Source organism: Hippocampus guttulatus, chromosome 23 (genome assembly GCF_054856545.1).
Source record: "Hippocampus guttulatus isolate MCC_2025c chromosome 23, RoL_Hgut_1.0, whole genome shotgun sequence".
In the NCBI taxonomy this organism is placed as follows: domain Eukaryota; kingdom Metazoa; phylum Chordata; class Actinopteri; order Syngnathiformes; family Syngnathidae; genus Hippocampus; species Hippocampus guttulatus.
The window spans coordinates 2,133,218-2,157,777 of NC_141283.1; the positions used below are offsets into that span (position 1 = coordinate 2,133,218).

The window sequence follows — 24,560 nt, forward strand, 5'->3', positions numbered from 1 at the left end:
TCCTTTTAGAGAGCCGGCTCTTTTGGCTCGGCTCCCTAGAAAGAGCCGGCTCTTTCGGCTCCCAAATGGCTCCTCAGTTTTTTTTTTGTTGCTTAAATTAATTTACTACCAAAAATAACGTAGTATTGTGTAAAATGAATTACTAATGCAAAGAATAGACAGCATATCAAATATTTATGATTTATATGGCTTTATTTATATTCTTCTGAACATACTCAACATGGAGTACAACATGGAGTGCTTGTATATTTATAAGCTTTTAACTATTTACAGTAAAACAACATAAGTAAGCTTTGAATACCACACAACAAATTATAAATTAAAATTTGTAAAACAAAGAAAAAAGCAGCATCCAGGTAAAAGTTTTAACTTGTCTTTAGCGAAGATTGGCATTAAGAAAAACCAACAAAGTACAAAGACCCATCTCAAAACAAGGTCAACAAAAGGTTCCAATCTCTGAATGTGTATATTTATAAACTTTCAACTATTTACAGTACAACAACATAAGTAAGCTTTGAATACCACAACAAATTCTAAATTAAAATTTGTAAAACAAAAAGAAAAAAGCAGCATCCAGGTAAAAGTTTTAACTTCTCTTTAGCGAAGATTGGCATTAAGAAAAACCAACAAAGTACAAAGACCCATCTCAAAACAAGGTCGTCAAAAAGTTCCAATCTCTGAATGTGTATATTTACAACCTTTTAACTATTTACAGTAAAACAACATAAGTAAGCATTGAATACCACACAACAAATTAAAATTAAAATTTGTAAAACAAAAAGAAAAAAGCAGCATCCAGGTAAAGGTTTTAGCTTCTCTTTAGCGAAGATTGGCATTAAGAAAAACCAACAAAGTACAAAGACCCATCTCAAAACAAGGTCGTCAAAAACCAAGTGCCTCAGCTTTGAGGGATTGAGCCTGTTTCTCCTCTGTTAATATTTGCCCTGTTTTGGAGAAGATTTTCTCTGAGGGGACAGATGTTGCGACAACACACAGCCAACACAAAATGGCTGAAAATCACTTGCAATCATTTTACCCAGTTCCTCGTCAATTGTGTTCTGTTTTGCTGGTTTTATAGCTTTTTGCATAAAGTGGCTCATAGAGCTCTGGGTTGTACATCTAGGCAGTTGTGACATTGCAGCAGCAGCAACAGTTGCAGACACACTAGCGACTAGCACCTTCATTAATAGCTGGTTCCCTTGCTTCTCTTTTCTCTTCAAATTGTACTGATGGGTGGACTTTTCTGATGTGCCTGTGCAGGTTGTTTGTGGAGCCTGATCGATGGGATATTTTAACCTTGCACAGTCTACACGCTGCCTTTGAACTATCATTTAAATTGAAATTAGTCCAAATTTCACTGCGTTTCCTATCCATTTTCTCACGTTTCCGCTTTCCACCGTGTTTTTTTCGCTAACTAGCTCTCTCGTCTCCTCGTCTGACTTGTTCGCGTGCTGCTCAGTGTGCTGCTGTGTCTCTTCTCTAACCCCTCCCCCTTTAAACTGCAGCGTGTGTGTAACCCTCCCCTTACTGTTCTACCACGGATCTTGACCAATCACGTGCGGCTTTAACAGAAGGGGGGGGGGGTGAACAGGAGAAAAAAAATTCGGCTCCTATTCGGACCGGCTCCCATCGTTCACTTCAAAGAGCCGGGTAGTTCGCGAACGACACATCACTACGACGTTGGTGGCTGGCGGGGGTGAACGACAAGAACCGCTAAGAAAATTGCAACGACTCTCTGCCTTCCATGCATAAAATATGACGGAAATATTCATGACGCTATTTCTGCTCTCCATATTCACTGTCGATAAATCGGTAAGTTTGATATTCACTTGATTTTTTTTAAACGCCTCATTTCTGTACTCGCAGATTCGTCTCATTTCCGCAAATCACCCGACGCATATACAGTATTTACTGTACTGACCACACGGCGGTAATAGATATACGGAATATGTATGTTTGTTGTCCAGTAGATCGTCACACCGAGAGCTGTTTGTAGTATTTTTCCCCGTAGCGAAATATGCAACTTAGAGCAACGAACATTACGTTGCCGAAACTATACCTGCATGTATCTCGTGTATGTCATTCAAAACAGAACGTTATTATCTTTCATACAGTTACTGCATCTTGGTTTACTGTGACTTCGAGCAGTAGGCGATGTACACCCTTTCATAAACAAGATGCCGAAAAAAATCTGTTCGGCGATTAAAAAAAATTACTCCAGGAAGAAAACGAATCATAAGACTTGTTTGTGTTGGGCGGCTCCTTCTACTGAGACGTGATGCATTTTTCGATTGCCGTACTATGAAAAGTTGTATTCTCCCACTTCATTTCTTGATCATTGTTCCCGCTCATTGCATTAGTTTTGTGACGCGCCTGAAGACCTCGCTGGATCGGGCTTGAACCAAGACAGCGCTGACGACGGTAACGCATGATCTCAAATCAATATCATCCTGCTAAGTAACACGCAACTTGCTCTTCTGTTTGAATTATACATGTGCATCTTAAAAGTTTACGTCGATGTTTTTTTTTTTGTCCCCCTTTCTCTACCAGATGACAATTCAATGGATGGAGAATCGGAAACCAAAACCCAGAAAGTAAGACTCGTCACACAAATGCACGTTTATTTATTACTTAACACTCACACCAGTTGTCCGACCTTGTTGATCAATACTTTCTAATACGTTTCATGTTATGTCATGTCATTAGAATGGTTCCAAATTTAACTCGAATCAATTAAAAGAGCTCGTCCAACATACGGAATTGGCCATTTTTCCAAAAGGCAACCCCAGGAGCTTCTTGGAGAATAAGGACATTGTTGCAGGTACTGTAAACTGTATTTGTTATTTTTGGCGGACAAAGAAATGATTAAAATGTTTTGTGTTATGCACAGCGATTGTCGCAGGAGGAGTTTTGGGTGCGGTCGTCGCCGCGGCACTGGCAGCTGTATTGATTATCAAATGTGGCAATGGGCGATATACTGCAGGCCACGAAACAACTCCCCGTCTTCAATGCAGCTGGTAGAGCATATCACATTGCCCATTTTATGTAACTCATCTGTAGTACATTCATTATCCTTTCATGCAAATAATTTGGATCAACGGCAGAATGAAGAGAACATAACATGCTGGTGGTGCCCTGCTTTTATTTTGGTGTAAATTTACACAATGCAGATCAAAAGTTGTTTGAGCTTTGCTGATATATGTATGTAGAGTTGAAATTCATCTCTTCTTTTTATAATTTTATCTGTGATTTTATTGTTTTTTAATGTTTTTTGGTCATATTTTATTTAAATGTTGTTGATCAACCTCACCTTTTCAAATGTACAGTATGTCAGCATTGTCCAGTGCAGCTAAAACTCCCTTTTTTGGGGGGGGGGGGGGATTAATGATACTTTAACTACCTAGTGTAATTTAAAGTACCCCAAATCGATCCATGGAATTTAATGTGTATTTAAAGAGACATTTTTTGTGATTGGATGGTAAGTCAGTTTTACATTAGCAATTGCATATTTTACCACGTATTGCACTAATTTGAGAGCATTGAGGGAAGAAATGTAGCTGATATTGATCTGATCTGACTGACGTCTTGCGTTGTGCTTATACTCGCCACAAGAGGGCGACAAAGCATTTTTTTGTTTGAAAGTGGGACACGACACGGTCGTCATACATTAAAAAAAAACTTATTATACATGGTCGTTTGGGGGGGGAAAAGGCCTTGGCATACATGGTCGTTTAGAAAAATGGCTTGACTACCCAAGGTCGTTTTTTTCGGCTAAAAATGCCTTGCATGGTCGTTTTTTCGGCAAAGAAATCGCCTTACATGGTTGTTTTCTTTGGGGCTAAAAATTCCTTACATGGTTGCGGGGAGGGGGGGGGGTTCAACAAAGAAAAAGCCTTACGATGCATGGTCGTTTTGGGGGGGGGGCGATGGTTTAGTGGTACACTCGCCGGATTTGTGTGGCGGAAGCATGGGATCAAACCCCACTCAGTGATGTGAAAATACCACATCAAACGCTTAGTTACTTTTTCCTGTTATTTTCTTGCAACATTTTAAGAAAGAAAAACTAATCATTGTTTGGATAAAAACCTCAGTTATAGTATCGCCATACTAGTGGATGATTCAACAGTAGTTATATCCCAATCATTCTAGTGTTATTTGACATCAACCAATTTTTTGTCAGGCAACTGTCAGGCTTTTCAAAGCATTAACAATTGAATAAAAAGGATAAAAATTCTCTAGACCGAACTATTTGAAGAGGTGAATTGTCATGTGAAAATACAACACCAGTGAAAGTGCATAGCAAGCCACAGTCACTGGTAGTGTAGAGGTACACTCGCCGGGTTTGGGGGCAGGCAACGCTGGTTCAAACCTAAAAAATAGCCGACAAAAACGACCCTGTATAAGGTGTTTGTAGCCGAAAAAACGACCATATATACTAAGGCGTTTTTAGCCTAAAAAAACAACCATGTATAGTAAGGCGGTTTTAGCCAAAAAAACGACCATATATAGGAAGGCGGTTTTAGCCGAAAAAAACGACCATGTACAGTATATGAAGGCGTTTTTAGCCGAAAAAAACGACCATGTATAGTAAGGCGTTTTTAGCCGGAAAAAAAACGGCCATGTATATATAGTAAGGCGTTTTTAGCCTAAAAAACAACCATGTATAGTAAGGCGGTTTTAGCCGAAAAAAACGACCATATATATAGTGAGGCGTTTTTAGCTGAAAAAAAAGACCATGTATAGTAAGGCGTTTTTAGCCCAAAAAACGACCATGTATAAAGGCGTTTTTAGCCGAAAAAAACGACCATGTATATGAAGGCGATTTCACCCGAAAAAAACGACCATGTATATATAGTAAGGCATTTTTAGCCCAAAAAAACCACCACGTATAGTAAGGCGTTTTTAGCCCAAAAAAAACGACTATGTATATAGTAAGGCATTTTAGCCCCAAAAAAACGACCATGATTAGTAAGGCGTTTTTAGCCCAAAAAAACGTCCATGTATAGTAAGGCGTTTTTAGCCCAAAAAAACAACCATGCATAGTAAGGCGTTTTAGCCCAAAAAAAACGACCATGTATAGGAAGGCGTTTTTAGCCGAAAAAAACGACCATGTATCGTAAAACGTTTTTAGGCGAAAATAAAACGACTATGTATAGTAAGGCGTTTTTGGAGCCGAATAAAATGACCATGTATAGTCAGGCATTTTGAGCCGAAAAAAACGACCATGTATAGTTGTCATTATTTGGTTTGGGACCAACAGGTGGCACTGTAGGGCTCCCCCTGCAGCCCAGCCAAAGGGTTGCCGTCGCTTTTACTTCCCGTTCCCCGGCGAGGCAAGCCTTTGGACGACTCTGGGATGTCTGGGATCCGTCCCTTGACTGAGGGGTACTGTCATGATTTGGTTTGGGACCAACAGGTGGCACTGTCGGGCTCCCCCTGCAGCTGCACACAGGTGGTAGTTACATAATTATTGCTTGAAAAGGACTCTTTATTGTTTGAAAAGGACTCCCGGCACGAGCACTCGGTGTCAGGTCATTGTTGCTGTTTGCTTGTTTGCTGCTGTCAGGTTTGTTTCAGTCGTGTTTTGGTCATTGTTATGTTTCAGCTCCAGGCATGCTTTTGTTTAATACTTTGTATTCGTTTAGTTGTTAGGACTTTGTGTAGGATTTCGTTTTCTGTGTTTTATCAATACACTTCATCAAGTTCATCCTGCTTCTCCCTCCTGACTGCTTTTTTGGGTCCTCCACCACCTCGCAACGTGACAATAGTAAGGCGTTTTTAGCTGAAAAAAACGACCATGTATAGTAAGGCGTTTTTAGCCGGAAAAAAATGACCACGTATAGTAAGATGTTTTTAGCCGAAAAAAACGACCGTGTATAGTAAAGCGTTTTAACCGGAAAAAAAAGACCATGTTTAGGAAGGCGTTTTTAGCCGAAAAAAACGACCATGTATAGTAAGGCTTTTTTAGCCCACAAAAAAGACCATGTATAGTAAGGCGTTCTTTGCCGAAAAAAAAACATGTATAGTAAGGCCTTTTTAGCGGAAAAAAACGATCATGTATAGTAAGGCGTTTTTAGCCAAAAAAAACGACCATGTATAGGAAGGCGTTTTTAGCCCCCAAAAACGACCATGTAGAGTAAGGCGTTTTTCGCCGAAAAAAACGACCATGTATAGTAAGGCGTTTTTAGCCGGAAAAAAATGAGTACGTATAGTAAGATGTTTTTAGCCGAAAAAACCGACCATGTATAGTAAGGCGTTTTTAGCCGGAAAAAAATGACCACGTATAGTAAGATGATTTTAGCCGAAAAAACCGACCATGTATAGTAAGGCGTTTTTAGCCGGAAAAAAATGACCACGTATAGTAAGATGTTTTTAGCCGAAAAAAACGACCGTGTATAGTAAGGTTTTTTTAGCCCACAAAAAAGACCATGTATAGTAAGGCGTTCTTTGCCGAAAAAAAAACATGTATAGTAAGGCCTTTTTAGCAGAAAAAAACGATCATGTATAGTAAGGCGTTTTTAGCCAAAAAAAAAGACCATGTATAGGAAGGCGTTTTTAGCCCCCAAAAACGACCATGTAGAGTAAGGCGCTTTGAGCCGAAAAAAAAGACCATGTAAAGTAAGGCGTTTTGAGCCCAAAAAAACAACCATGTTTAGGAAGGCGTTTTTAGCCGAAAAAAACGACCATGGATAGTAAAGCATTTTTCGCCGAATAAAACGACCGTGTATAGTAAGGCGTTTTTGGCCGGAAAAAAACGACCGTGTATAGTAAGGCGTTTTTCGCCGAAAAAAACGACCGTGTATAGTAAGGCGTTTTCAGCCGAAAAAAACCGACCGTGTTTAGTAAGGCGTTTTGAGCTGAAAAAACGACCATGTATAGTAAGGCGTTTTTAGCCGAAAAAAAACGACCATGGATAGCAATGAGTTTTTCAGCCGAAAAAAAAGAACCATTTATAGTAAGGCGTTTTTAGCCAAAAAAAAACGACCATGTATATAGTAAGTCGTTTTTAGCCCAAAAAAACGACCAGGTATAGTAAGGCGTTTTTAGCCGAAAAAAACTACCATGTATAGTAAGGCGTTTTGAGCCGAAAAAACCCCCGACCATGAATAGTAAGGCGTTTTTAGCCAAAAAAAACCCCCACCATGTATAGTAAGTCGTTTTTAGCCAAAAAAAACGACCATGTACTATACTATGTCGTTTTTTTCGGCCTAAAAACGCCTTACTATACTATGTCATTTTTTTCGGCCTAAAAACGCCTTACTATATATACTATGTCGTTTTTTCGGCTTAAAAACGCCTTACTATACTATGTCGTTTTTTTTCGGCCTAAAAACGCCTTACTATACTATGTCGTTGTTTTCGGCCTAAAAATGCCTTACTATACTATGTCGTTTTTTTCGGGCTAAAAACGCCATACTATACTATGTCGTTTTTTTCGCCTAAAAACGCCTTACTATACTATGTCGTTTTTTTCGCCTAAAAACGCCTTACTATACTATGTCGTTTTTTTCGGCTTAAAAACGCCTTACTATACATGGTTGTTTTTTTCGGCTAAAAACGACTTACCATCCATGGTCGTTTTTTTTGGCTAAAAACGCCTTACGATACATGGTCGTTTTTTTGGGCCAAAAACGCAAAAATCCTGTTGTGACTGAGATGGTCAGATGACATATCCCCTTTCTCCGACAGGAACAGGTCGAGAAGATTGAAGCCAAGAAAGCTGCACAAGAGCAAGAAATGACAACACAGAGAGAATTAAGAGTATCATGACTTTTAATGTGTTGTGTTGATCTTTAAAAAAAAAAAAAAAAAAAAGTGTTTTATGCTTTCATTTATACATTTGAGTGTGATGCTGCAATGGCTCCGTGGCCCACTGGTTAGGGTTGGAGTGCGAACGCAGAGGTCCAGGGTTCAAATCCAGCTCCGGCCTGTCGCTCTTGCATGTTCTCTTCTTGCTGGCATGGGTGTTGTCCGTCCACCCTCCCATCCATTTTCTCATCCCCTTGTACTCACAAGGGTCGGTCGGGGTCGGGGGTGTGTGCTGGAGCCTCCCCCGGCTGTCTTCGGGCCATCGGCAGAGGGGAGGCGGCACCCTCACCCGGCTGACACCCAATCAAGAAAACGATTTGCCCCATTTTTTTTCGGCCAAAAATGCCTTACGATATACATGGTCGTTTTTTTTCGGCTAAAAACGCCTTACTATATACATGGTCGTTTTTTTCGGCTAAAAACGCCTTACTATACATGGTCGTTTTTTTCGGCTAAAAACGCCTTACTATATACATGGTCGTTTTTTTCGGCTAAAAACGCCTTACTATACATGGTCGTTTTTTTCGGGAAAAAAACGCCTTACTGTACATGGTCGTTTTTTTCGGCTAAAAACGCCTTACTATATACATGGTCGTTTTTTTCGGCTAAAAACGCCTTACTATACATGGTCGTTTTTTTCGGGAAAAAAACGCCTTACTGTACATGGTCGTTTTTTTCGGCTAAAAACGCCTTACTATACTATGTCGTTTTTTTCGGCCTAAAAATGCCTTACTATACTATGTCGTTTTTTTCAGCCTAAAAACGCCTTACTATACTATGTCGTTTTTTTCGGCCTAAAAACGCCTTACTATACTATGTCGTTTTTTTCGGCCTAAAAACGCCTTACTATACTATGTCGTTTATTCCGGCCTAAAAACGCCTTAATATACTATGTCGTTTTTTTCGGCTTAAAAATGCCTTACTATACTATGTCGTTTTTTTCGGCCTAAAAACGCCTTACTATACTATTTCGTTTTTTTCGGCCTAAAAACGCCTTACGATACTATGTCATTGTTTTTGGCCTAAAAACGCCTTACTATACTATGTCGTTTTTTTCGGCCTAAAAACGCCTTACTATACTATGTCGTTTATTCCGGCCTAAAAACGCCTTACTATACTATGTCGTTTTTTTTTTCGTCTTAAAAACGCCTTACTATACTATGTGGGTTTTTTTGGCCTAAAAATGCCTTACTATGTCGTTTTTTTCGGCTTATAAATGCCTTACTATATATACTATGTCGTTTTTTTCGGCCTAAAAACGCCTTACTATATATACTATGTCGTTGTTTTTGGCCTAAAAACGCGTTACTATATATACTATGTCGTTTTTTTCGGCCTAAAAACGCCTTAATATACTATGTCGTTTTTTTCGGCTTAAAAATGCCTTACTATACTATGTCGTTTTTTTCGGCCTAAAAACGCCTTACTATACGATGTCGTTTTTTTCAGCTAAAAAACGCCTTACTATACTATGTCGTTGTTTTTGGCCTAAAAACGCCTTACTATACTATGTCGTTTTTTTCCGCCTAAAAACGCCTTACTATACTATGTCGTTTATTCCGGCCTAAAAACGCCTTACTATACTATGTCGTTTTTTTTCGGCCTAAAAACGCCTTACTATACTATGTCGTTGTTTTCGGCCTAAAAATGCCTTACTATACTATGTCGTTTTTTTCGGGCTAAAAACGCCATACTATACTATGTCGTTTTTTTCGCCTAAAAACGCCTTACTATACTATGTCGTTTTTTTCGCCTAAAAACGCCTTACTATACTATGTCGTTTTTTTCGGCTTAAAAACGCCTTACTATACATGGTTGTTTTTTTCGGCTAAAAACGACTTACCATCCATGGTCGTTTTTTTTGGCTAAAAACGCCTTACGATACATGGTCGTTTTTTTGGGCCAAAAACGCAAAAATCCTGTTGTGACTGAGATGGTCAGATGACATATCCCCTTTCTCCGACAGGAACAGGTCGAGAAGATTGAAGCCAAGAAAGCTGCACAAGAGCAAGAAATGACAACACAGAGAGAATTAAGAGTATCATGACTTTTAATGTGTTGTGTTGATCTTTAAAAAAAAAAAAAAAAAAAAAAGTGTTTTATGCTTTCATTTATACATTTGAGTGTGATGCTGCAATGGCTCCGTGGCCCACTGGTTAGGGTTGGAGTGCGAACGCAGAGGTCCAGGGTTCAAATCCAGCTCCGGCCTGTCGCTCTTGCATGTTCTCTTCTTGCTGGCATGGGTGTTGTCCGTCCACCCTCCCATCCATTTTCTCATCCCCTTGTACTCACAAGGGTCGGTCGGGGTCGGGGGTGTGTGCTGGAGCCTCCCCCGGCTGTCTTCGGGCCATCGGCAGAGGGGAGGCGGCACCCTCACCCGGCTGACACCCAATCAAGAAAACGATTTGCCCCATTTTTTTTCGGCCAAAAATGCCTTACGATATACATGGTCGTTTTTTTTCGGCTAAAAACGCCTTACTATATACATGGTCGTTTTTTTCGGCTAAAAACGCCTTACTATACATGGTCGTTTTTTTCGGCTAAAAACGCCTTACTATATACATGGTCGTTTTTTTCGGCTAAAAACGCCTTACTATACATGGTCGTTTTTTTCGGGAAAAAAACGCCTTACTGTACATGGTCGTTTTTTTCGGCTAAAAACGCCTTACTATATACATGGTCGTTTTTTTCGGCTAAAAACGCCTTACTATACATGGTCGTTTTTTTCGGGAAAAAAACGCCTTACTGTACATGGTCGTTTTTTTCGGCTAAAAACGCCTTACTATACTATGTCGTTTTTTTCGGCCTAAAAATGCCTTACTATACTATGTCGTTTTTTTCAGCCTAAAAACGCCTTACTATACTATGTCGTTTTTTTCGGCCTAAAAACGCCTTACTATACTATGTCGTTTTTTTCGGCCTAAAAACGCCTTACTATACTATGTCGTTTATTCCGGCCTAAAAACGCCTTACTATACTATGTCGTTTTTTTTCGGCTTAAAAACGCCTTACTATACATGGTCGTTTTTTTCGGGAAAAAAACGCCTTACTGTACATGGTCGTTTTTTTCGGCTAAAAACGCCTTACTATACTATGTCGTTTTTTTCGGGCTAAAAACGCCTTACTATACTATGTCGTTTTTTTCGGCCTAAAAATGCCTTACTATACTATGTCGTTTTTTTCAGCCTAAAAACGCCTTACTATACTATGTCGTTTTTTTCGGCCTAAAAACGCCTTACTATACTATGTCGTTTTTTTCGGCCTAAAAACGCCTTACTATACTATGTCGTTTATTCCGGCCTAAAAACGCCTTACTATACTATCTCGTTTTTTTCGGCCTAAAAACGCCTTACTATACTATGTCGTTTTTTTCGGCTTAAAAACGCCTTACTGTACTATGTCGTTTTTTTCGGCCTAAAAACGCCTTACTATACTATGTCGTTTTTTTCGGCCTAAAAACGCCTTACTATACTATGCGTTTTTTTCGGCCTAAAAACGCCTTACTATACTATGTCGTTTTTTTTGGCCTAAAAACGCCTTACTATACTATGTCGTTTTTTTCGGCTTATAAACGGCTTACTATATATACTATGTCGTTTTTTTCGGCCTAAAAACACCTTACTATATATACTATGTCGTTTTTTTCGGCTTAAAAACGCCTTACTATACTATGTCGTTTTTTTCGGCCTAAAAACGCCTTACTATACTATGTCATTGTTTTTGGCCTAAAAACGCCTTACTATACTATGTCGTTTTTTTCGGCCTAAAAACGCCTTACTATACTATGTCGTTTATTCCGGCCTAAAAACGCCTTACTATACTATGTCGTTTTTTTTTCGTCTTAAAAACGCCTTACTATACTATGTGGGGTTTTTTGGCCTAAAAATGCCTTACTGTCGTTTTTTTCGGCTTATAAATGCCTTACTATATATACTATGTCGTTTTTTTCGGCCTAAAAACGCCTTACTATATATACTATGTCGTTGTTTTTGGCCTAAAAACGCGTTACTATATATACTATGTCATTTTTTTCGGCCTAAAAACGCCTTAATATACTATGTCGTTTTTTTCGGCTTAAAAATGCCTTACTATACTATGTCGTTTTTTTCGGCCTAAAAACGCCTTACTATACTATTTCGTTTTTTTCGGCCTAAAAACGCCTTACTATACTATGTCATTGTTTTTGGCCTAAAAACGCCTTACTATACTATGTCGTTTTTTTCGGCCTAAAAACGCCTTACTATACTATGTCGTTTATTCCGGCCTAAAAACGCCTTACTATACTATGTCGTTTTTTTTTCGTCTTAAAAACGCCTTACTATACTATGTGGGTTTTTTTGGCCTAAAAATGCCTTACTATGTCGTTTTTTTCGGCTTATAAATGCCTTACTATATATACTATGTCGTTTTTTTCGGCCTAAAAACGCCTTACTATATATACTATGTCGTTGTTTTTGGCCTAAAAACGCGTTACTATATATACTATGTCGTTTTTTTCGGCCTAAAAACGCCTTAATATACTATGTCGTTTTTTTCGGCTTAAAAATGCCTTACTATACTATGTCGTTTTTTTCGGCCTAAAAACGCCTTACTATACGATGTCGTTTTTTTCAGCTAAAAAACGCCTTACTATACTATGTCGTTGTTTTTGGCCTAAAAACGCCTTACTATACTATGTCGTTTTTTTCCGCCTAAAAACGCCTTACTATACTATGTCGTTTATTCCGGCCTAAAAACGCCTTACTATACTATGTGGGTTTTTTGTCTAAAAAACGCCTTACTATACTATGTCGATTTTTTCAGCCTAAAAACACTATGTCGTTTATTTCGGCCTAAAAATTCCTTACTATACTATGTCGTTTATTTCGGCCTAAAAACGCCTTACTATACTATGTCGTTTTTTTCAGCTAAAAAACGCCTTACTATACTATGTCGTTTTTTTCGGCCTAAAAACGCCTTACTATACTATGTCGTTTTTTTCGGCCTAAAAACGCCTTACTATACTATGGCATTGTTTTCGGCTTAAAAACGCCTTACTATACTATGTCGTTTTTTTTCGGCCTAAAAACGCCTTACTATACTATGTGGTTTTTTTTGGCCTAAAAATGCCTTACTATGTCGTTTTTTTCGGCTTATAAATGCCTTACTATATATACTATGTCGTTTTTTTCGGCCTAAAAACGCCTTACTATACTATGTCGTTTTTTTCGGCCTAAAAACGCGTTACTATATATACTATGTCGTTTTTTTCGGCCTAAAAACGCCTTAATATACTATGTCGTTTTTTTCGGCTTAAAAATGCCTTACTATACTATGTCGTTTTTTTCGGCCTAAAAACGCCTTACTATACTATGTCATTTTTTTCGGCTTATAAACGCCTTACTATACTATGTCGTTTTTTTCGGCCTAAAAACGCCTTACTATATTATGTCGTTTTTTTTCGGCTAAAAACGCCTTACTATATTATGTAGTTTTTTCCGGCTAAAAACGCCTTACTATACTATGTCGTTTTCTTCGGCCTAAAAACGCCTTACTATATATACTATGTCGTTTTTTCGGCTTAAAAACGCCTTACTATACTATGTCGTTTATTTCGGCCTAAAAACACCTTACTATACTATGTCGTTTATTTCGGCCTAAAAACGCCTTACTATACTATGTCGTTTTTTTCAGCTAAAAAACGCCTTACTATACTATGTCGTTGTTTTTGGCCTAAAAACGCCTTACTATACTATGTCGTTTTTTTCCGCCTAAAAACGCCTTACTATACTGTGTCGTTTTTTTTCGGCTTAAAAACGCCTTACTATACTATGTGGGTTTTTTGTCTAAAAAACACCTTACTATACTATGTCGTTTATTTCGGCCTAAAAATTCCTTCTATGTCGTTTATTTCGGCCTAAAAACGCCTTACTATACTATGTCGTTTTTTTCGGCCTAAAAACGCCTTACTATACTTTGTCGTGTTTTTCAGGCTAAAAACGCCTTACTATACTATGTCGTTTTTTTCGGGCTAAATAGCCTCACTATACTTTGTCGTGTTTTTCAGGCTAAAAACGCCTTACTATACTGTCTTTTTTTTCGGGCTAAAAACGCCTTACTATATACTATGTCGTTTTTTTCGGGCTAAAAAGCCTTACTATACTATGTCGTTTTTTTCGGGCTAAAAACGTCTTACTATACATGGTCGTTTTTTTTGGGCTCGAAACGCCTTACTATACATGGTCGTTTTTTTTGGGCTAAAAAGCCTTACTATACTATGTCGTTTTTTTCGGGCTAAAAACGTCTTACTATACATGGTCGTTTTTTTTGGGCTCGAAACGCCTTACTATACATGGTCGTTTTTTTTGGGCTAAAAACGCCTTACTATAGATGGTCGTTTTTTTCGGCTAAAAACGTCCCTTCAATTGTCCCTTGGTGTGTGTGTTTGTGAAAATCGTGAAATCCTGTTTTACTAAATTCGAGCCGACGCACATACACAGGTATTCAGAGTTACTTTTTAAGAGTAGATAGACTTTCATGAGTTCATGCATAAAATATTTTGCACTGTTATCACTGCACAACAACATTTGTCTCAATTGGGGATGCATTTCAACATGCACATAATTATGATATACACGATAGATAATTTAATGTATGAGGGTCATTCAATAAATATCGATTTTTTATTCTGTATCAGGACGTTTTTTTTTGTTTTTTTTTTGGTCTGCCACACACGTTTTTGAGAGATGAGCTAAGACATCAATCCAAAGATTTTTATTTTTTTTTACGCTGAGGCAACATGGAAGCCTGTGCTCAGATGGGGAAATGTGTGTCACAGCGCTGGGAGGCTAAGTCGAAGGGGAAAAAAAAAAGTAAGCTTTTGTTTTAGATGTCCTGATACCGAAAACTTCACCTCACTGATTGAATGACCATCGTATCTTATGAAATGTTTTCCGCGTTTTCTCACTTGCCTCGGTCTTGTTCAAACATATCCACTGTCACATACATAGCTAGCGATGCTGTCAATTGCTGATGTTTGACTGGAAGCAGACATTGGCGTTCTTTCTCAGTATTTTGGGTGGGGCTTTCCACAGAACTCTGGCTTCGGTACGGGCTTAATTGACCGCTGCCCTCAAGGAGCAGCGTTGGACATTCTCCGGAAGATGACCGAGTCGGCGTCTCTTCAGGTTCATTCGCTTTCTCATTGTGCGCGGCCAGCTTTGACGTCAAAGCTGGGAAGCTGTAGTCTTCCCGGTTGATGTCCGGCGTGGAGGTCAGCTGGGATTCGTCCGTGTAGACGTGTGCACAGAAGCTTTCTGGCGGATAGTTGAATAGTCGGAAAGGGAAAGTCCCCTGGGGAGAGGCAGAGCGTTTGTCATTATTTGATGCCCCCCCCCCCCAAAAAAATAAAATAATACCGTATTTTCCGCACTAAAAGGCGCACTGGATTACGAGGCGCGCCTTCAATGAATGGCATAATTTGTAATTTTTTTCATGTATTGGACGCACTGGATTATAAAACGCAATCTACAATGCATCCACTAGATGGAGCTACACTCCTTCCGTTCAACTCGAGAGGCGTTCATGACCACCTCCAAAAAACTTAAAATATCGATTCCTTCAAAGAAACGAGAAAGCACGGAGAAGGACAAAGACGTACCTTTATTTGTTGAGACTGTCAAAACCATTAATAAAGTGTGCGTTTAAAAAAAAAAAAAAAATTTAAGTTGTGGACACCTTTGCCAATTTCATATGCTTTTAATACTTTCTCTTCAATTGAATTCACCTTTTGATGGCCTCCTGATGGCCACAGGGCAACAGAACTGAGGCCCGGGTTCGGAAGAGGCTTCTGCAAGAATTTCCTATACCTAGAAGACATGGAAACGCCTTGTTAATGATCAGTTGTTGAAATCAGACATTTTTTTTCCAACGTGTAAGTTGCCCAAGCTTCCTAAAAACGAAGTAAAGCGAAGGTCTGCTACACGTTACAGAAAAATGACCATTTGTCATTCCTGTAATGATCGAGGAGCCTGAAAATCAAAACGGAAACTATTTTCATGATCCAACAAGCCTTCAGAATTTCTTTTGTCAGAAATAGAAAACACTTACTGTATCGCGCAGCACAACCCGGTCGACAGCACGAGGACTATAACGATGCTTCCGACGACGCAAAGGTTTGTGATGAACCTCGGATCTGTCAAAGGAAGACCGCATTTGTCATCATGGCATTCGATTGTGCGAGGGCCCACTCACATGCAGCAGATTGCACAATCCCATATAAAGTTCAGCAGTTCTAATTCATTTTCTGAAGTTTTGGGGGCCTCACACTTCATCTTACGCCCATGAACCTTGATAGCGGCAGGCGCGTGTGCCTATCCCCAGATTCACATTAGTTTCCATCCGATTGGTTTTATGAGGGTGCGCATTGTTGCGCAAGCACATTATCTCAGTGATTTATTTTTACCACCCCCTCGAAAAGATTTAAAAATTCAATTCAATTAGATTGTACAGGTTGTAGGTCACATTAATGGTGGAATAGTTTTGAAAGGATTCATCTTGGTCTCATTTTTTTCCATCTCCAGTCTTTCACTCACCCCCCCCGACCCCCCATCAGTCACACTGGTGCTGGTGAGTCATTTACAAGTAACGGGAGTTGAAGGGGATTCCAAATATGCAAAGGGACAAGAGGTCAAGTAAGTTCCCAGCATCAGAAACGATTCCAAAAGTGACTTACCGAATCGTTTTGTGTTAAAGTGCCTGACGTTACTTTCACTCGCTCCCGTCAGCGCCACGGCCTTGACATACATGCTGTATTGGGTGTAAGGAAGCAGATCCTTCAAAAGAATCTCCCGTGTCGTAGCATTAACCGTGACATCTGGAAGGGACAAAAAGAAACTTGGATATGTTCCGAAGAAAGGAAAAACCAAGTGGCTAAAAGATCAAAAGTCAACTTACTGAGCTTTGTTCCCTGCCCCGTTCCATAGAAAACAAGGTAGTGGACAATAATGCCGCTACAGACATCCGGATGCTCCATATCCCAACTCACAAGGGCGCTTTTGTCTTTAACCTCAACCTTGACGGTGGAGAAATTTGCTGCCGCTGTCGGGGAAACATAAAAAAATAATAATCTCAAACCCAGAGTACTTAGAGACGCACCGAGCGATTTATTCCAACCCGTGACTGTTGCGCAGATCCGCGAGACCCGCGCGCCGAGGCCCGTCTTGTCGCCAACCAGCGACGTGATCGTGACGTTGTACGGCTTTTTATCCAGAAGACCTGGAAGGGAGAGAAACTTTTCATTTTTAAAAAGTAGCGTGCAACTAACAATAATGTCACTGGCAGACAATAGCCTCTTCCTGTTAATGCACTGTCGATAAGATCGTGAAACGTTAGACTAATGGTTAGGAAACAACGCATCATTCCAGGCCCCACCCCACCAACCCCCCCCCCAACCCGCATGCATTTTCTCTCCTACCCGACAACGTCGTGCTGGTGGAATTGCTTTCCTTCCAGCGGTAGCGAAGCTCATCGTGGGTCCAGTCGATCACGTAACCGCTGACAAGCTGAGAAGGCGCGTCCCAGCTGACCAAAATAACACCGTCGCCGGTCGAAGAAGTCCGCACGTTTGCAACTTGAGGGAGGCTGGCTGGAACAATCCAAAGAAGAAAATCAAAAACATTTGATCAGTCATAAAAAAGTGGGACAACTGTCCTGATTGACATGTGAGCTGACCAAGGAATAGTGAGTGACAGGGGTAAAGATTCTACGTTGAATGTACCCCGCTTGAAAGCGTCGGTGGTGGTAAAACGTAAATTAACGATTCCTTCAATGAAACTCCGAAAATTGAAAATAGTGCCTCAAAACAGAAAATCAAGCGGAGAAATCTCAAATTTTATAGCCCCCCTACAGAATTTATTTTGGCATTTCCTTGAGCGTGGCTCCAACGGAACGATCAGATGTCAGGAAATAAAATGTTGTGGACTGGACTGTCTCACAAGTGTTTATTTTTTTTCCCTTTGTTGTGGACTGTATTCACAAATGAGTAAATCACAAAATAAATTCTGTAGGGGCGGGGGGACTATAGAATTTATTTTGAGATTTCCCCGCTTGACTTTCTGTTTTGATGCATTGTTTTCAATATTCGCCGTTTCATTGAAGGAATCGTTAATTTACATTTTTCGGAGGCGGTCATGAACGCCTCTCGAGTCGAACGTTAGAAAAGGAGGCACGGAGACGGACAAAGACGTACCTGCATTTGTTGCGACTGAAAACCATTAATAAAGTGTGCGTTTTAAAAAACAAAACAGCACTCCTTTTTTCGGAGCTGCAACAAAAACTTATTTAATAAAGCAGCGACACAGTTCACTGAACCAACAGCAAGTTAAAACATTGTAAGCATGTCTCCAGCAAGGAGCCATTTTGGGGGTCGACACATTACCGTAATGACCATGCACAAGGCGCACCGGAATTTAAGACTCGCTGTGAGCTTTGAACAAAACGAAGACTTTTCGGTGCGCCTTGTAGTGCGGAAAATACGGTAACACACAGCGGTGTTCATAACGTGGCTAAATAAAATGGAAGTCCCTGAAAACTTACTTTCTCCAACAGCCGGAACGTAAACCGAGTCCTCTGCCAGGAAGGTGTCGTTATCAAAGACGCTGAGCCGGACTCTGTATGCGTCTTCGTTCACAAGTATCGTACAAGTTGAATTCCAACATAAAGTGGGACTGTCGTCGACCTGAGTCCCGTTGTCCTTGTCGAGAGACTGTTGGATCAAATATGTAAATGTGCCTCGGCACGCTGACGGAATCTCCTGCGAAGAAGAAGTAGCCGCATATTATGAGAGGTTTTGTTGGGGGGGACAATGCGTTGATATTCGGAGATGACAACGTGGGGCATTGAATTGACCAGCTTGCGTACCTTCCACATGGCATGAACCTTCCTCGTGCCATTTTTTCCCGGGTCAGTTACCTTCCTCCACAGACGCAGCTTGACGTCACTCCCTGCCGAGGTATCACATCATTTTCACTTTGAACGAAGAACTCTCTCGACGGGAACTTACTGTTGAGTTGGCTCAGAACGGTTTCCTCTCGGCTCCACTTGCTCCAGGGAGCTTTGTCCCAAGCGCAGCGGACTGAAACTTTGTAGTAAGTGCAGGACTCGATGTTTTTGATGGTTAGAGTTCCTTTTTCTCCTGCTTCCAAAGTCTTATTGAGCACCTTCCCGGGAAAAGACATTTTTGAGCAAAAGATTCAGTATTTTTATTTTTATTTTTAAATGAAGCGTAATTTCATTCCCCGCTCTCCGTAACAAAATCAGATTATTGTATTTTCCGCACTAAACGGCGCTGGATTATGAGGCGCACCTTCAATGAATGGCCTATTTACAAGTGTTTCCATAGATAGGGCGCACCGCTTTTTTAGGCGCATAGAATCGAAGCTACAATAGTAATTGCAGTTGGGTTGTGCATCCACTAGGTGGAGATACGCTAAATATAATAGAATTTAGATTGCTTTCGCAACCGCTTTAAAAAAACATTTAAAGTACTACGTCCAATAAATCAGGATATTGATCTATATATAAAGCGCAACGGATTATAAGGCGCACTGTCGGCTTTTGAGAAAATGGAATGAATGCTTTTAGGTGCTCCTTATAGTGCGGAAAATACGGTCATTTGCATACATTGACTTTTTCTCAGATGACCGCACCGAGGACGTGGGAATTTACTTGTCGACCTCAGTTTCACATCGCGGCACGATTGAAAATGAAATCTGTGCCTCGAATGTGAAATCAACACTTTTGTTTAAATGGATTTCTCGTGCAGATCATAAAGGGAAGCGCAACGAATGCACGTGTCGACATCCCTTTACGTTACCTCTGGTTTCCTTTTCTCGCCAACCTGAAACACAAAAGGGCTGAAGTCAGACGACAACGAGAGCAATCAGGATGTAGATTGCGTCTCCGGTACCTCGTTATATCGAACTTGACAGTCGTGTTTCTTTGAGGGCACGGACGTGGTCCACTTCGCCAGCAGATGACCAGAGATGGCCTGGAGGTTCAACTTTGGAGATTGAATTTGCACTAAAGAAGCAGAATCATACGGCAGCATTAAATCAAGCCCTACTATATTTTATTTATTTATTTAAAGCATTTTATCGTGACGTCGGTGTGACTTACATATGTGACGGGGGTTAAATTTGTAAAGGTCAGAGTAAACCTCCCAATATTTGGTCTTTGCTCTCACCGTAACACTGTGGTTACCACCCGCCAGTGTCACGTTCCCCGACTGGTGCACATCGTCGGACGTGCACGTTGTGGATTGTTGCGAGCTGCAGATTTCCTTCGGGGCAGTGTTTAAGCGAGAGCTGCGAAAAGCAACGTGCATTTTATGATCACGCGTGGCTTCTTTCGCAACCTGGAGGAAATATTCAACTCACATCAGTACGGTGTAATTTATTTCCTTTGGGTACTGGGCACCGTGCTCCCAATCGCATGTGAAAAGCTCGGGTACACCCACAGAATATGCATTTTTATAGTGCCAGATGCAGCCAATTTTGGTGGGTTTTGCTATATTGGAGAAGAAGAAGAAGAACAACAACGACAACAACAAAAAAAAAGCACATCGATTATTGCATCTTTCTTTGCCCACGCCAGGAGGGGGGCAGAATCCCAGAAAGGAGGTTAAAAAAAATGTATCTCAATACAAAGTGTGCGAGGTGATTCAATGATGGCTTATTTAAAGTATAACAATTAAATTTGAGTTTTCGCATATAATCTGCTTTCTGGAATGCCCCCCCCCCCCGGTATAATGAAACCAAAAATAAATGGCAGGGTCTTACAGTACGTTCTGACCGTGGTCCCTCCGAGCACTTCCCCGGTGTCGTCGCGGTGGCACTGCACGGTGGCTTTGGGCTGGGTGAAGTTCCTCAGGGACACGATGCTGTGAGTGGAATTAACGGCGTGGGACCAGCTTTCGTCCACAACTTTGTTGTCCAGCGTCCAGTGCACGTTACCGCGGGCACAGAAGCTCTCGCACACGATCTGAGTATCGGATCCCACTTGGATGTACAGATCTTTGGGGGTGACATCGCACAATTTCTTGCTCTGCCCTGTGGGGGTTAGCAAACGGGGTAGAATCCGCCCACAACATCGTTTTTTTTTCTCAACTTAACACATTTGAAAAACGTATGCCATAACTCGATTGACGATTGTGCTGGCGCTAGCAATCAGGTGCCTGATTGTTATGCCGTTAATGAATTAAGGCTACCCACTATATCACAGTGCAGTCCCCACCAAATAGAATTCAAAACAGCAAAACAAAATAAAACATATGTGTTTAAGGAACTCTAATTTTCAACAGTCGCCGCCTGACAGATTTTCCTCAGCACTTCTGCATTGTCGCTTTAAGCTTTGAAAATGAAAGATATTCTTACCTTCTGAAACGGAGCTCGCACTAGTGACAAACAGAAGCATGAAAGAGAGAAAAAAATGCATTCTCGAGGAGGTGTTCAAATCTAAATCTTTTAAAGTCCAGAAGGATGAGTTTTGGCATTTTTGCGACCCATATTCCCACATGTCCTCATTTCAGCCGTCAGCTGCGGAGAGAGAGAGAGGAAATGAAGCAAACAGTTAGAAAAACAGGAGGTATTACCCAACTGGAAACATGGCAAGGCCACAGGAAATGTTTCTCGCCCGCTCTCTCGCTCTCTTGCTCTCTCAATTAATTCCCAGAGCAACATTAGAGAAAGCTTGCTTCTTTGCATTAGTGATATCCATGTGAGTCATATACAGAATAAAAGCCGCAAAGTACAAGGGAAGTAAGGAGCACTGCTTAATGCAAAACAAAACTGCGCTCTCGTAATAGGATCGCATATTATCTGATAACATATCACAGAACAATAGATTGGATACAGTCAATGCAAAGCAAGTTTTAAAATGAACCCATGATCAGCCCATATATGTTTGCTATTTGGCGCTTAGAGGTGCAATGGCAGGTGATATTTGACACTGAGGCCTGCTCTCTGGGCCCTGACTTGTTCTGAAAACAATATATTGTCTTTCAAGTATTGCGGGAGTGTCGTTAGTCAGTAAACTTATGTTTGTTCATGACAAAACACAATTAGTGTACAACAATCACAATGTTAGTGTAAAGAGGAAACTAAAAATCGTCTTCTGACGCGACGTTGTCGCCATCTGTTGGTCAGGATGAGAAATGCTGTATATGAAAACTTCCGGGAATCAAAACAAAAACACGAGCTGTTTTTTTTTTCATTTGTATCTCGTGCTACGTTCTATCGTTGTTTTAGAAATAAAAATCTAACTGTTAGTAGTCGTCCTACAAATCAAACAAGAAAATCAAGTTGCATTTCAATGTTGGTCTTTCTATATTAAAACGAATAAAAACGTGTCCGTTTTCTATTTACAAATAGACATTACTACATGACGTAAGCAATTGTTAAAATACGCTACGAGTGATTTTTTTTAGCGCAGCGATTTTATATCCTCGATTTACTTCCGCGTTTACATCCGGGTTAGTCCTGGGCTCACTTTGTCACTTCCTTCCGAACACGACGCGACTGGTTTTACACTATTTTCGGTGCTTCTATGGCCACTGCGGTCCTCATCGCCGCCGTCGTCGGTGGCGGGGTCCTGCTCGTCATGCGCCGCTTGTTCCCGCGACAGAACGCATTCAAGCTGCTCCAGTACCCGGCGGGCATGATGCGAGGTAAGACCGTCATCGTGACCGGAGCGAACAGCGGCATCGGGAAGGCCCTAGCCGGTGAGCTACTGAAAGTCCAGGCCCGGGTCATCATGGCTTGCCGGGACCGCCAGAGCGCCGCCGAGGCGGCCCGGGACATCCGGGGACATTCGGACACAGAGCTCGGGGAGTTGGTCATCAAACAGCTGGACCTTGCGTCGCTTCAATCGGTTCGTAAATTTTGTCAAGAGATTCAAGAGGTGAGCTGTCACGAATCCGCATCTTCACTCACAGAAATTACGTTTTTAAGAATGCTGACACCAGAGGTGCAGTTCTTGTGAGCTGTCCATGGTCCCGATAGGTAACAGACTGGCTAGGTTTTTATTTACATCCCATAGGCCCTCCCATTAGAGACCCAGGTTTCATTTTATTTAATATTTTTCTAATTTCGCTCTTTTCAGCGCCTTCTGGTAAATCGGAAAATTTAATTTGTGGTCTGTTGCCTTAATTATGGCCATAAGGGTAACCTATGATAATGGTGGGTCGAAGGTTGGTTTGATATAATTTGTTACGATTCAATCTATTTTTATTTCTTATTGCTTTTAAAACAAATCTCGCATATTAAAGCATATCTGCCTATGAGCCATCAGGAGGAACCCAAGATCGACGTCCTCGTCAACAACGCGGGCGTGTACCAGTGTCCCTACTCCAAGACGGAGGATGGCTTTGAGATGCAGCTCGGCGTCAACCATCTGGGCCACTTCCTGCTCACCCACCTGCTGCTCGACCTCCTCAAGAGCTCCGCCCCTAGCCGCGTGGTGGTGGTGTCCTCCAAACTGTACAAGTACGGCCGCGTCAACTTTGACGACCTGAACAGCGAGACGAAATACAACAAGGCATTCTGCTACAGTCAGAGTAAATTAGCCAACCTGCTGTTCACACTTGAACTGGCGCAGCGGCTGGAGGGCTCGGGGGTGACGGTCAACGCGCTCACACCTGGCATCGTGAGGACCAGGCTGGGCAGGCACGTTCGCATCCCCCTCCTGGCGAAGCCGCTCTTCTACCTGGCATCGCTGCTCTTCTTCAAGAGTCCGCTGGCGGGGGCGCAGACGCCTCTCTATCTGGCCTGCTCGCCAGAGGTGGAGGGGGTGTCGGGGAAGTGCTTTGCAAACTGCGAGGAAGAGGAGCTGCTTGCGAAGGCCACGGACGAACAAGCGGCTAAGAAACTGTGGGATGTAAGCATGAGGATGGTTGGACTCGAGGACTGATTGGATTTTACGAAGCCAGTGGAGACAATAAGAGTGAGATTGCCAATACTCAGCCGATGAAATATTCAAGTTGTGCCGAGTTATATTCAAGTCTTGAAAATGACATCTTATTGGCCTCTCTGCAATGCATCCTTAACCACCGTCACATTTTCAAATTACAGCAGTCACTCGAGAAGTCATCATCCAACGAAAATATTGTAAAAGCACTCACCCTTTTGACGACACCTCGCAGTCACGTAACGTCGAGGAATTACAAACATACTCACCTCGCTGAGTCACCACGTTTCCCTCCATCATTGTTTCCCCAGAAAAACGTGAAGAATGTAACATATTGTTTAACTTGACAAATGTGCACTTTTTTTCCCCCCCACCGGAGGGTGCCAATAAAGGGGCAAAGAAATAAAAGTGCTTTGTGTACCATGTGCTGTATAGGCAGAAGCAGAACAATAGGATGGAAGAGGGGGGGGGGGATAAATGGGAGGTTGCTGCAACACAAAAAGTAGTAATGTTCTTACATTCACCACGTGGACAAAAGGTATTGTGACATCAGGCCATTATAGAGTACAAGAAGCAAAAATAGAATTTAAAAAAAAACTTTTTGATGAAAAGGTTCTATACAGTGAAACCGTGCTATAATGCAGTTCACCTTTCAAGGCGTTGCCGTTTCGCTGATTTTTTTGGATTTATTTTTAAATTGCAGTTTTTGACAGTGCTCACCAATTTGCGTTTGCGACAAAAACAGGTTTTGATCTTTGGTTTCATTCTATTGTATAATAAAATTGTAAGAAAAAATTAATAAAGCTGAC

General features: G+C 41.1%; 3 protein-coding genes across 7 annotated transcripts; 2 read left to right on the plus strand and 1 right to left on the minus strand.

The window, feature by feature from the left end:
- Window positions 1-1,655: 1,655 nt before the first annotated feature.
- LOC147185671 (uncharacterized) lies at window positions 1,656-10,280 on the plus strand. 4 transcript variants are annotated; one of them, XM_086104002.1, is made up of 7 exons: window positions 1,656-1,812; window positions 2,361-2,421; window positions 2,551-2,594; window positions 2,707-2,821; window positions 2,891-3,017; window positions 7,690-7,761; window positions 9,776-10,280. In XM_086104002.1, the coding sequence occupies exons 1-6, from the start codon at window positions 1,756-1,758 to the stop codon at window positions 7,739-7,741; spliced, it is 456 nt and encodes a 151-aa protein (XP_085960128.1). In that variant the 5' UTR covers window positions 1,656-1,755; the 3' UTR covers window positions 7,742-7,761; window positions 9,776-10,280. The 4 variants fall into 4 exon arrangements, with proteins under 4 accessions (XP_085960128.1, XP_085960127.1, XP_085960129.1 ...); XM_086104001.1 differs by lacking the exon at window positions 9,776-10,280 and having other exon boundaries at window positions 7,690-8,192; XM_086104003.1 differs by lacking the exons at window positions 7,690-7,761; window positions 9,776-10,280 and having other exon boundaries at window positions 2,780-2,821; window positions 2,891-2,991.
- A 4,011-nt stretch (window positions 10,281-14,291) lies between these two features.
- Window positions 14,292-23,383, minus strand: LOC147185672 (interleukin-31 receptor subunit alpha-like). Of its 2 annotated transcripts, XM_086103988.1 has the most exons (18): window positions 23,263-23,383; window positions 21,222-21,383; window positions 20,628-20,897; window positions 20,226-20,355; window positions 19,966-20,153; window positions 19,757-19,869; window positions 19,664-19,687; window positions 18,851-19,007; window positions 18,709-18,791; window positions 18,385-18,601; window positions 17,264-17,434; window positions 16,963-17,064; window positions 16,744-16,887; window positions 16,523-16,663; window positions 15,898-15,982; window positions 15,575-15,656; window positions 15,449-15,463; window positions 14,292-15,141 (listed from the first exon to the last, which is right to left on the minus strand). In XM_086103988.1, the coding sequence occupies exons 2-18, from the start codon at window positions 21,361-21,363 to the stop codon at window positions 14,752-14,754; spliced, it is 2,454 nt and encodes an 817-aa protein (XP_085960114.1). In that variant the 5' UTR covers window positions 21,364-21,383; window positions 23,263-23,383; the 3' UTR covers window positions 14,292-14,751. The 2 variants fall into 2 exon arrangements, with proteins under 2 accessions (XP_085960114.1, XP_085960115.1); XM_086103989.1 differs by lacking the exon at window positions 15,449-15,463.
- LOC147185673 (retinol dehydrogenase 14-like) lies at window positions 22,334-24,162 on the plus strand. Its single transcript, XM_086103999.1, has 2 exons — window positions 22,334-22,746; window positions 23,137-24,162. The coding sequence occupies exons 1-2, from the start codon at window positions 22,393-22,395 to the stop codon at window positions 23,752-23,754; spliced, it is 972 nt and encodes a 323-aa protein (XP_085960125.1). The 5' UTR covers window positions 22,334-22,392; the 3' UTR covers window positions 23,755-24,162.
- Window positions 24,163-24,560: the final 398 nt, after the last annotated feature.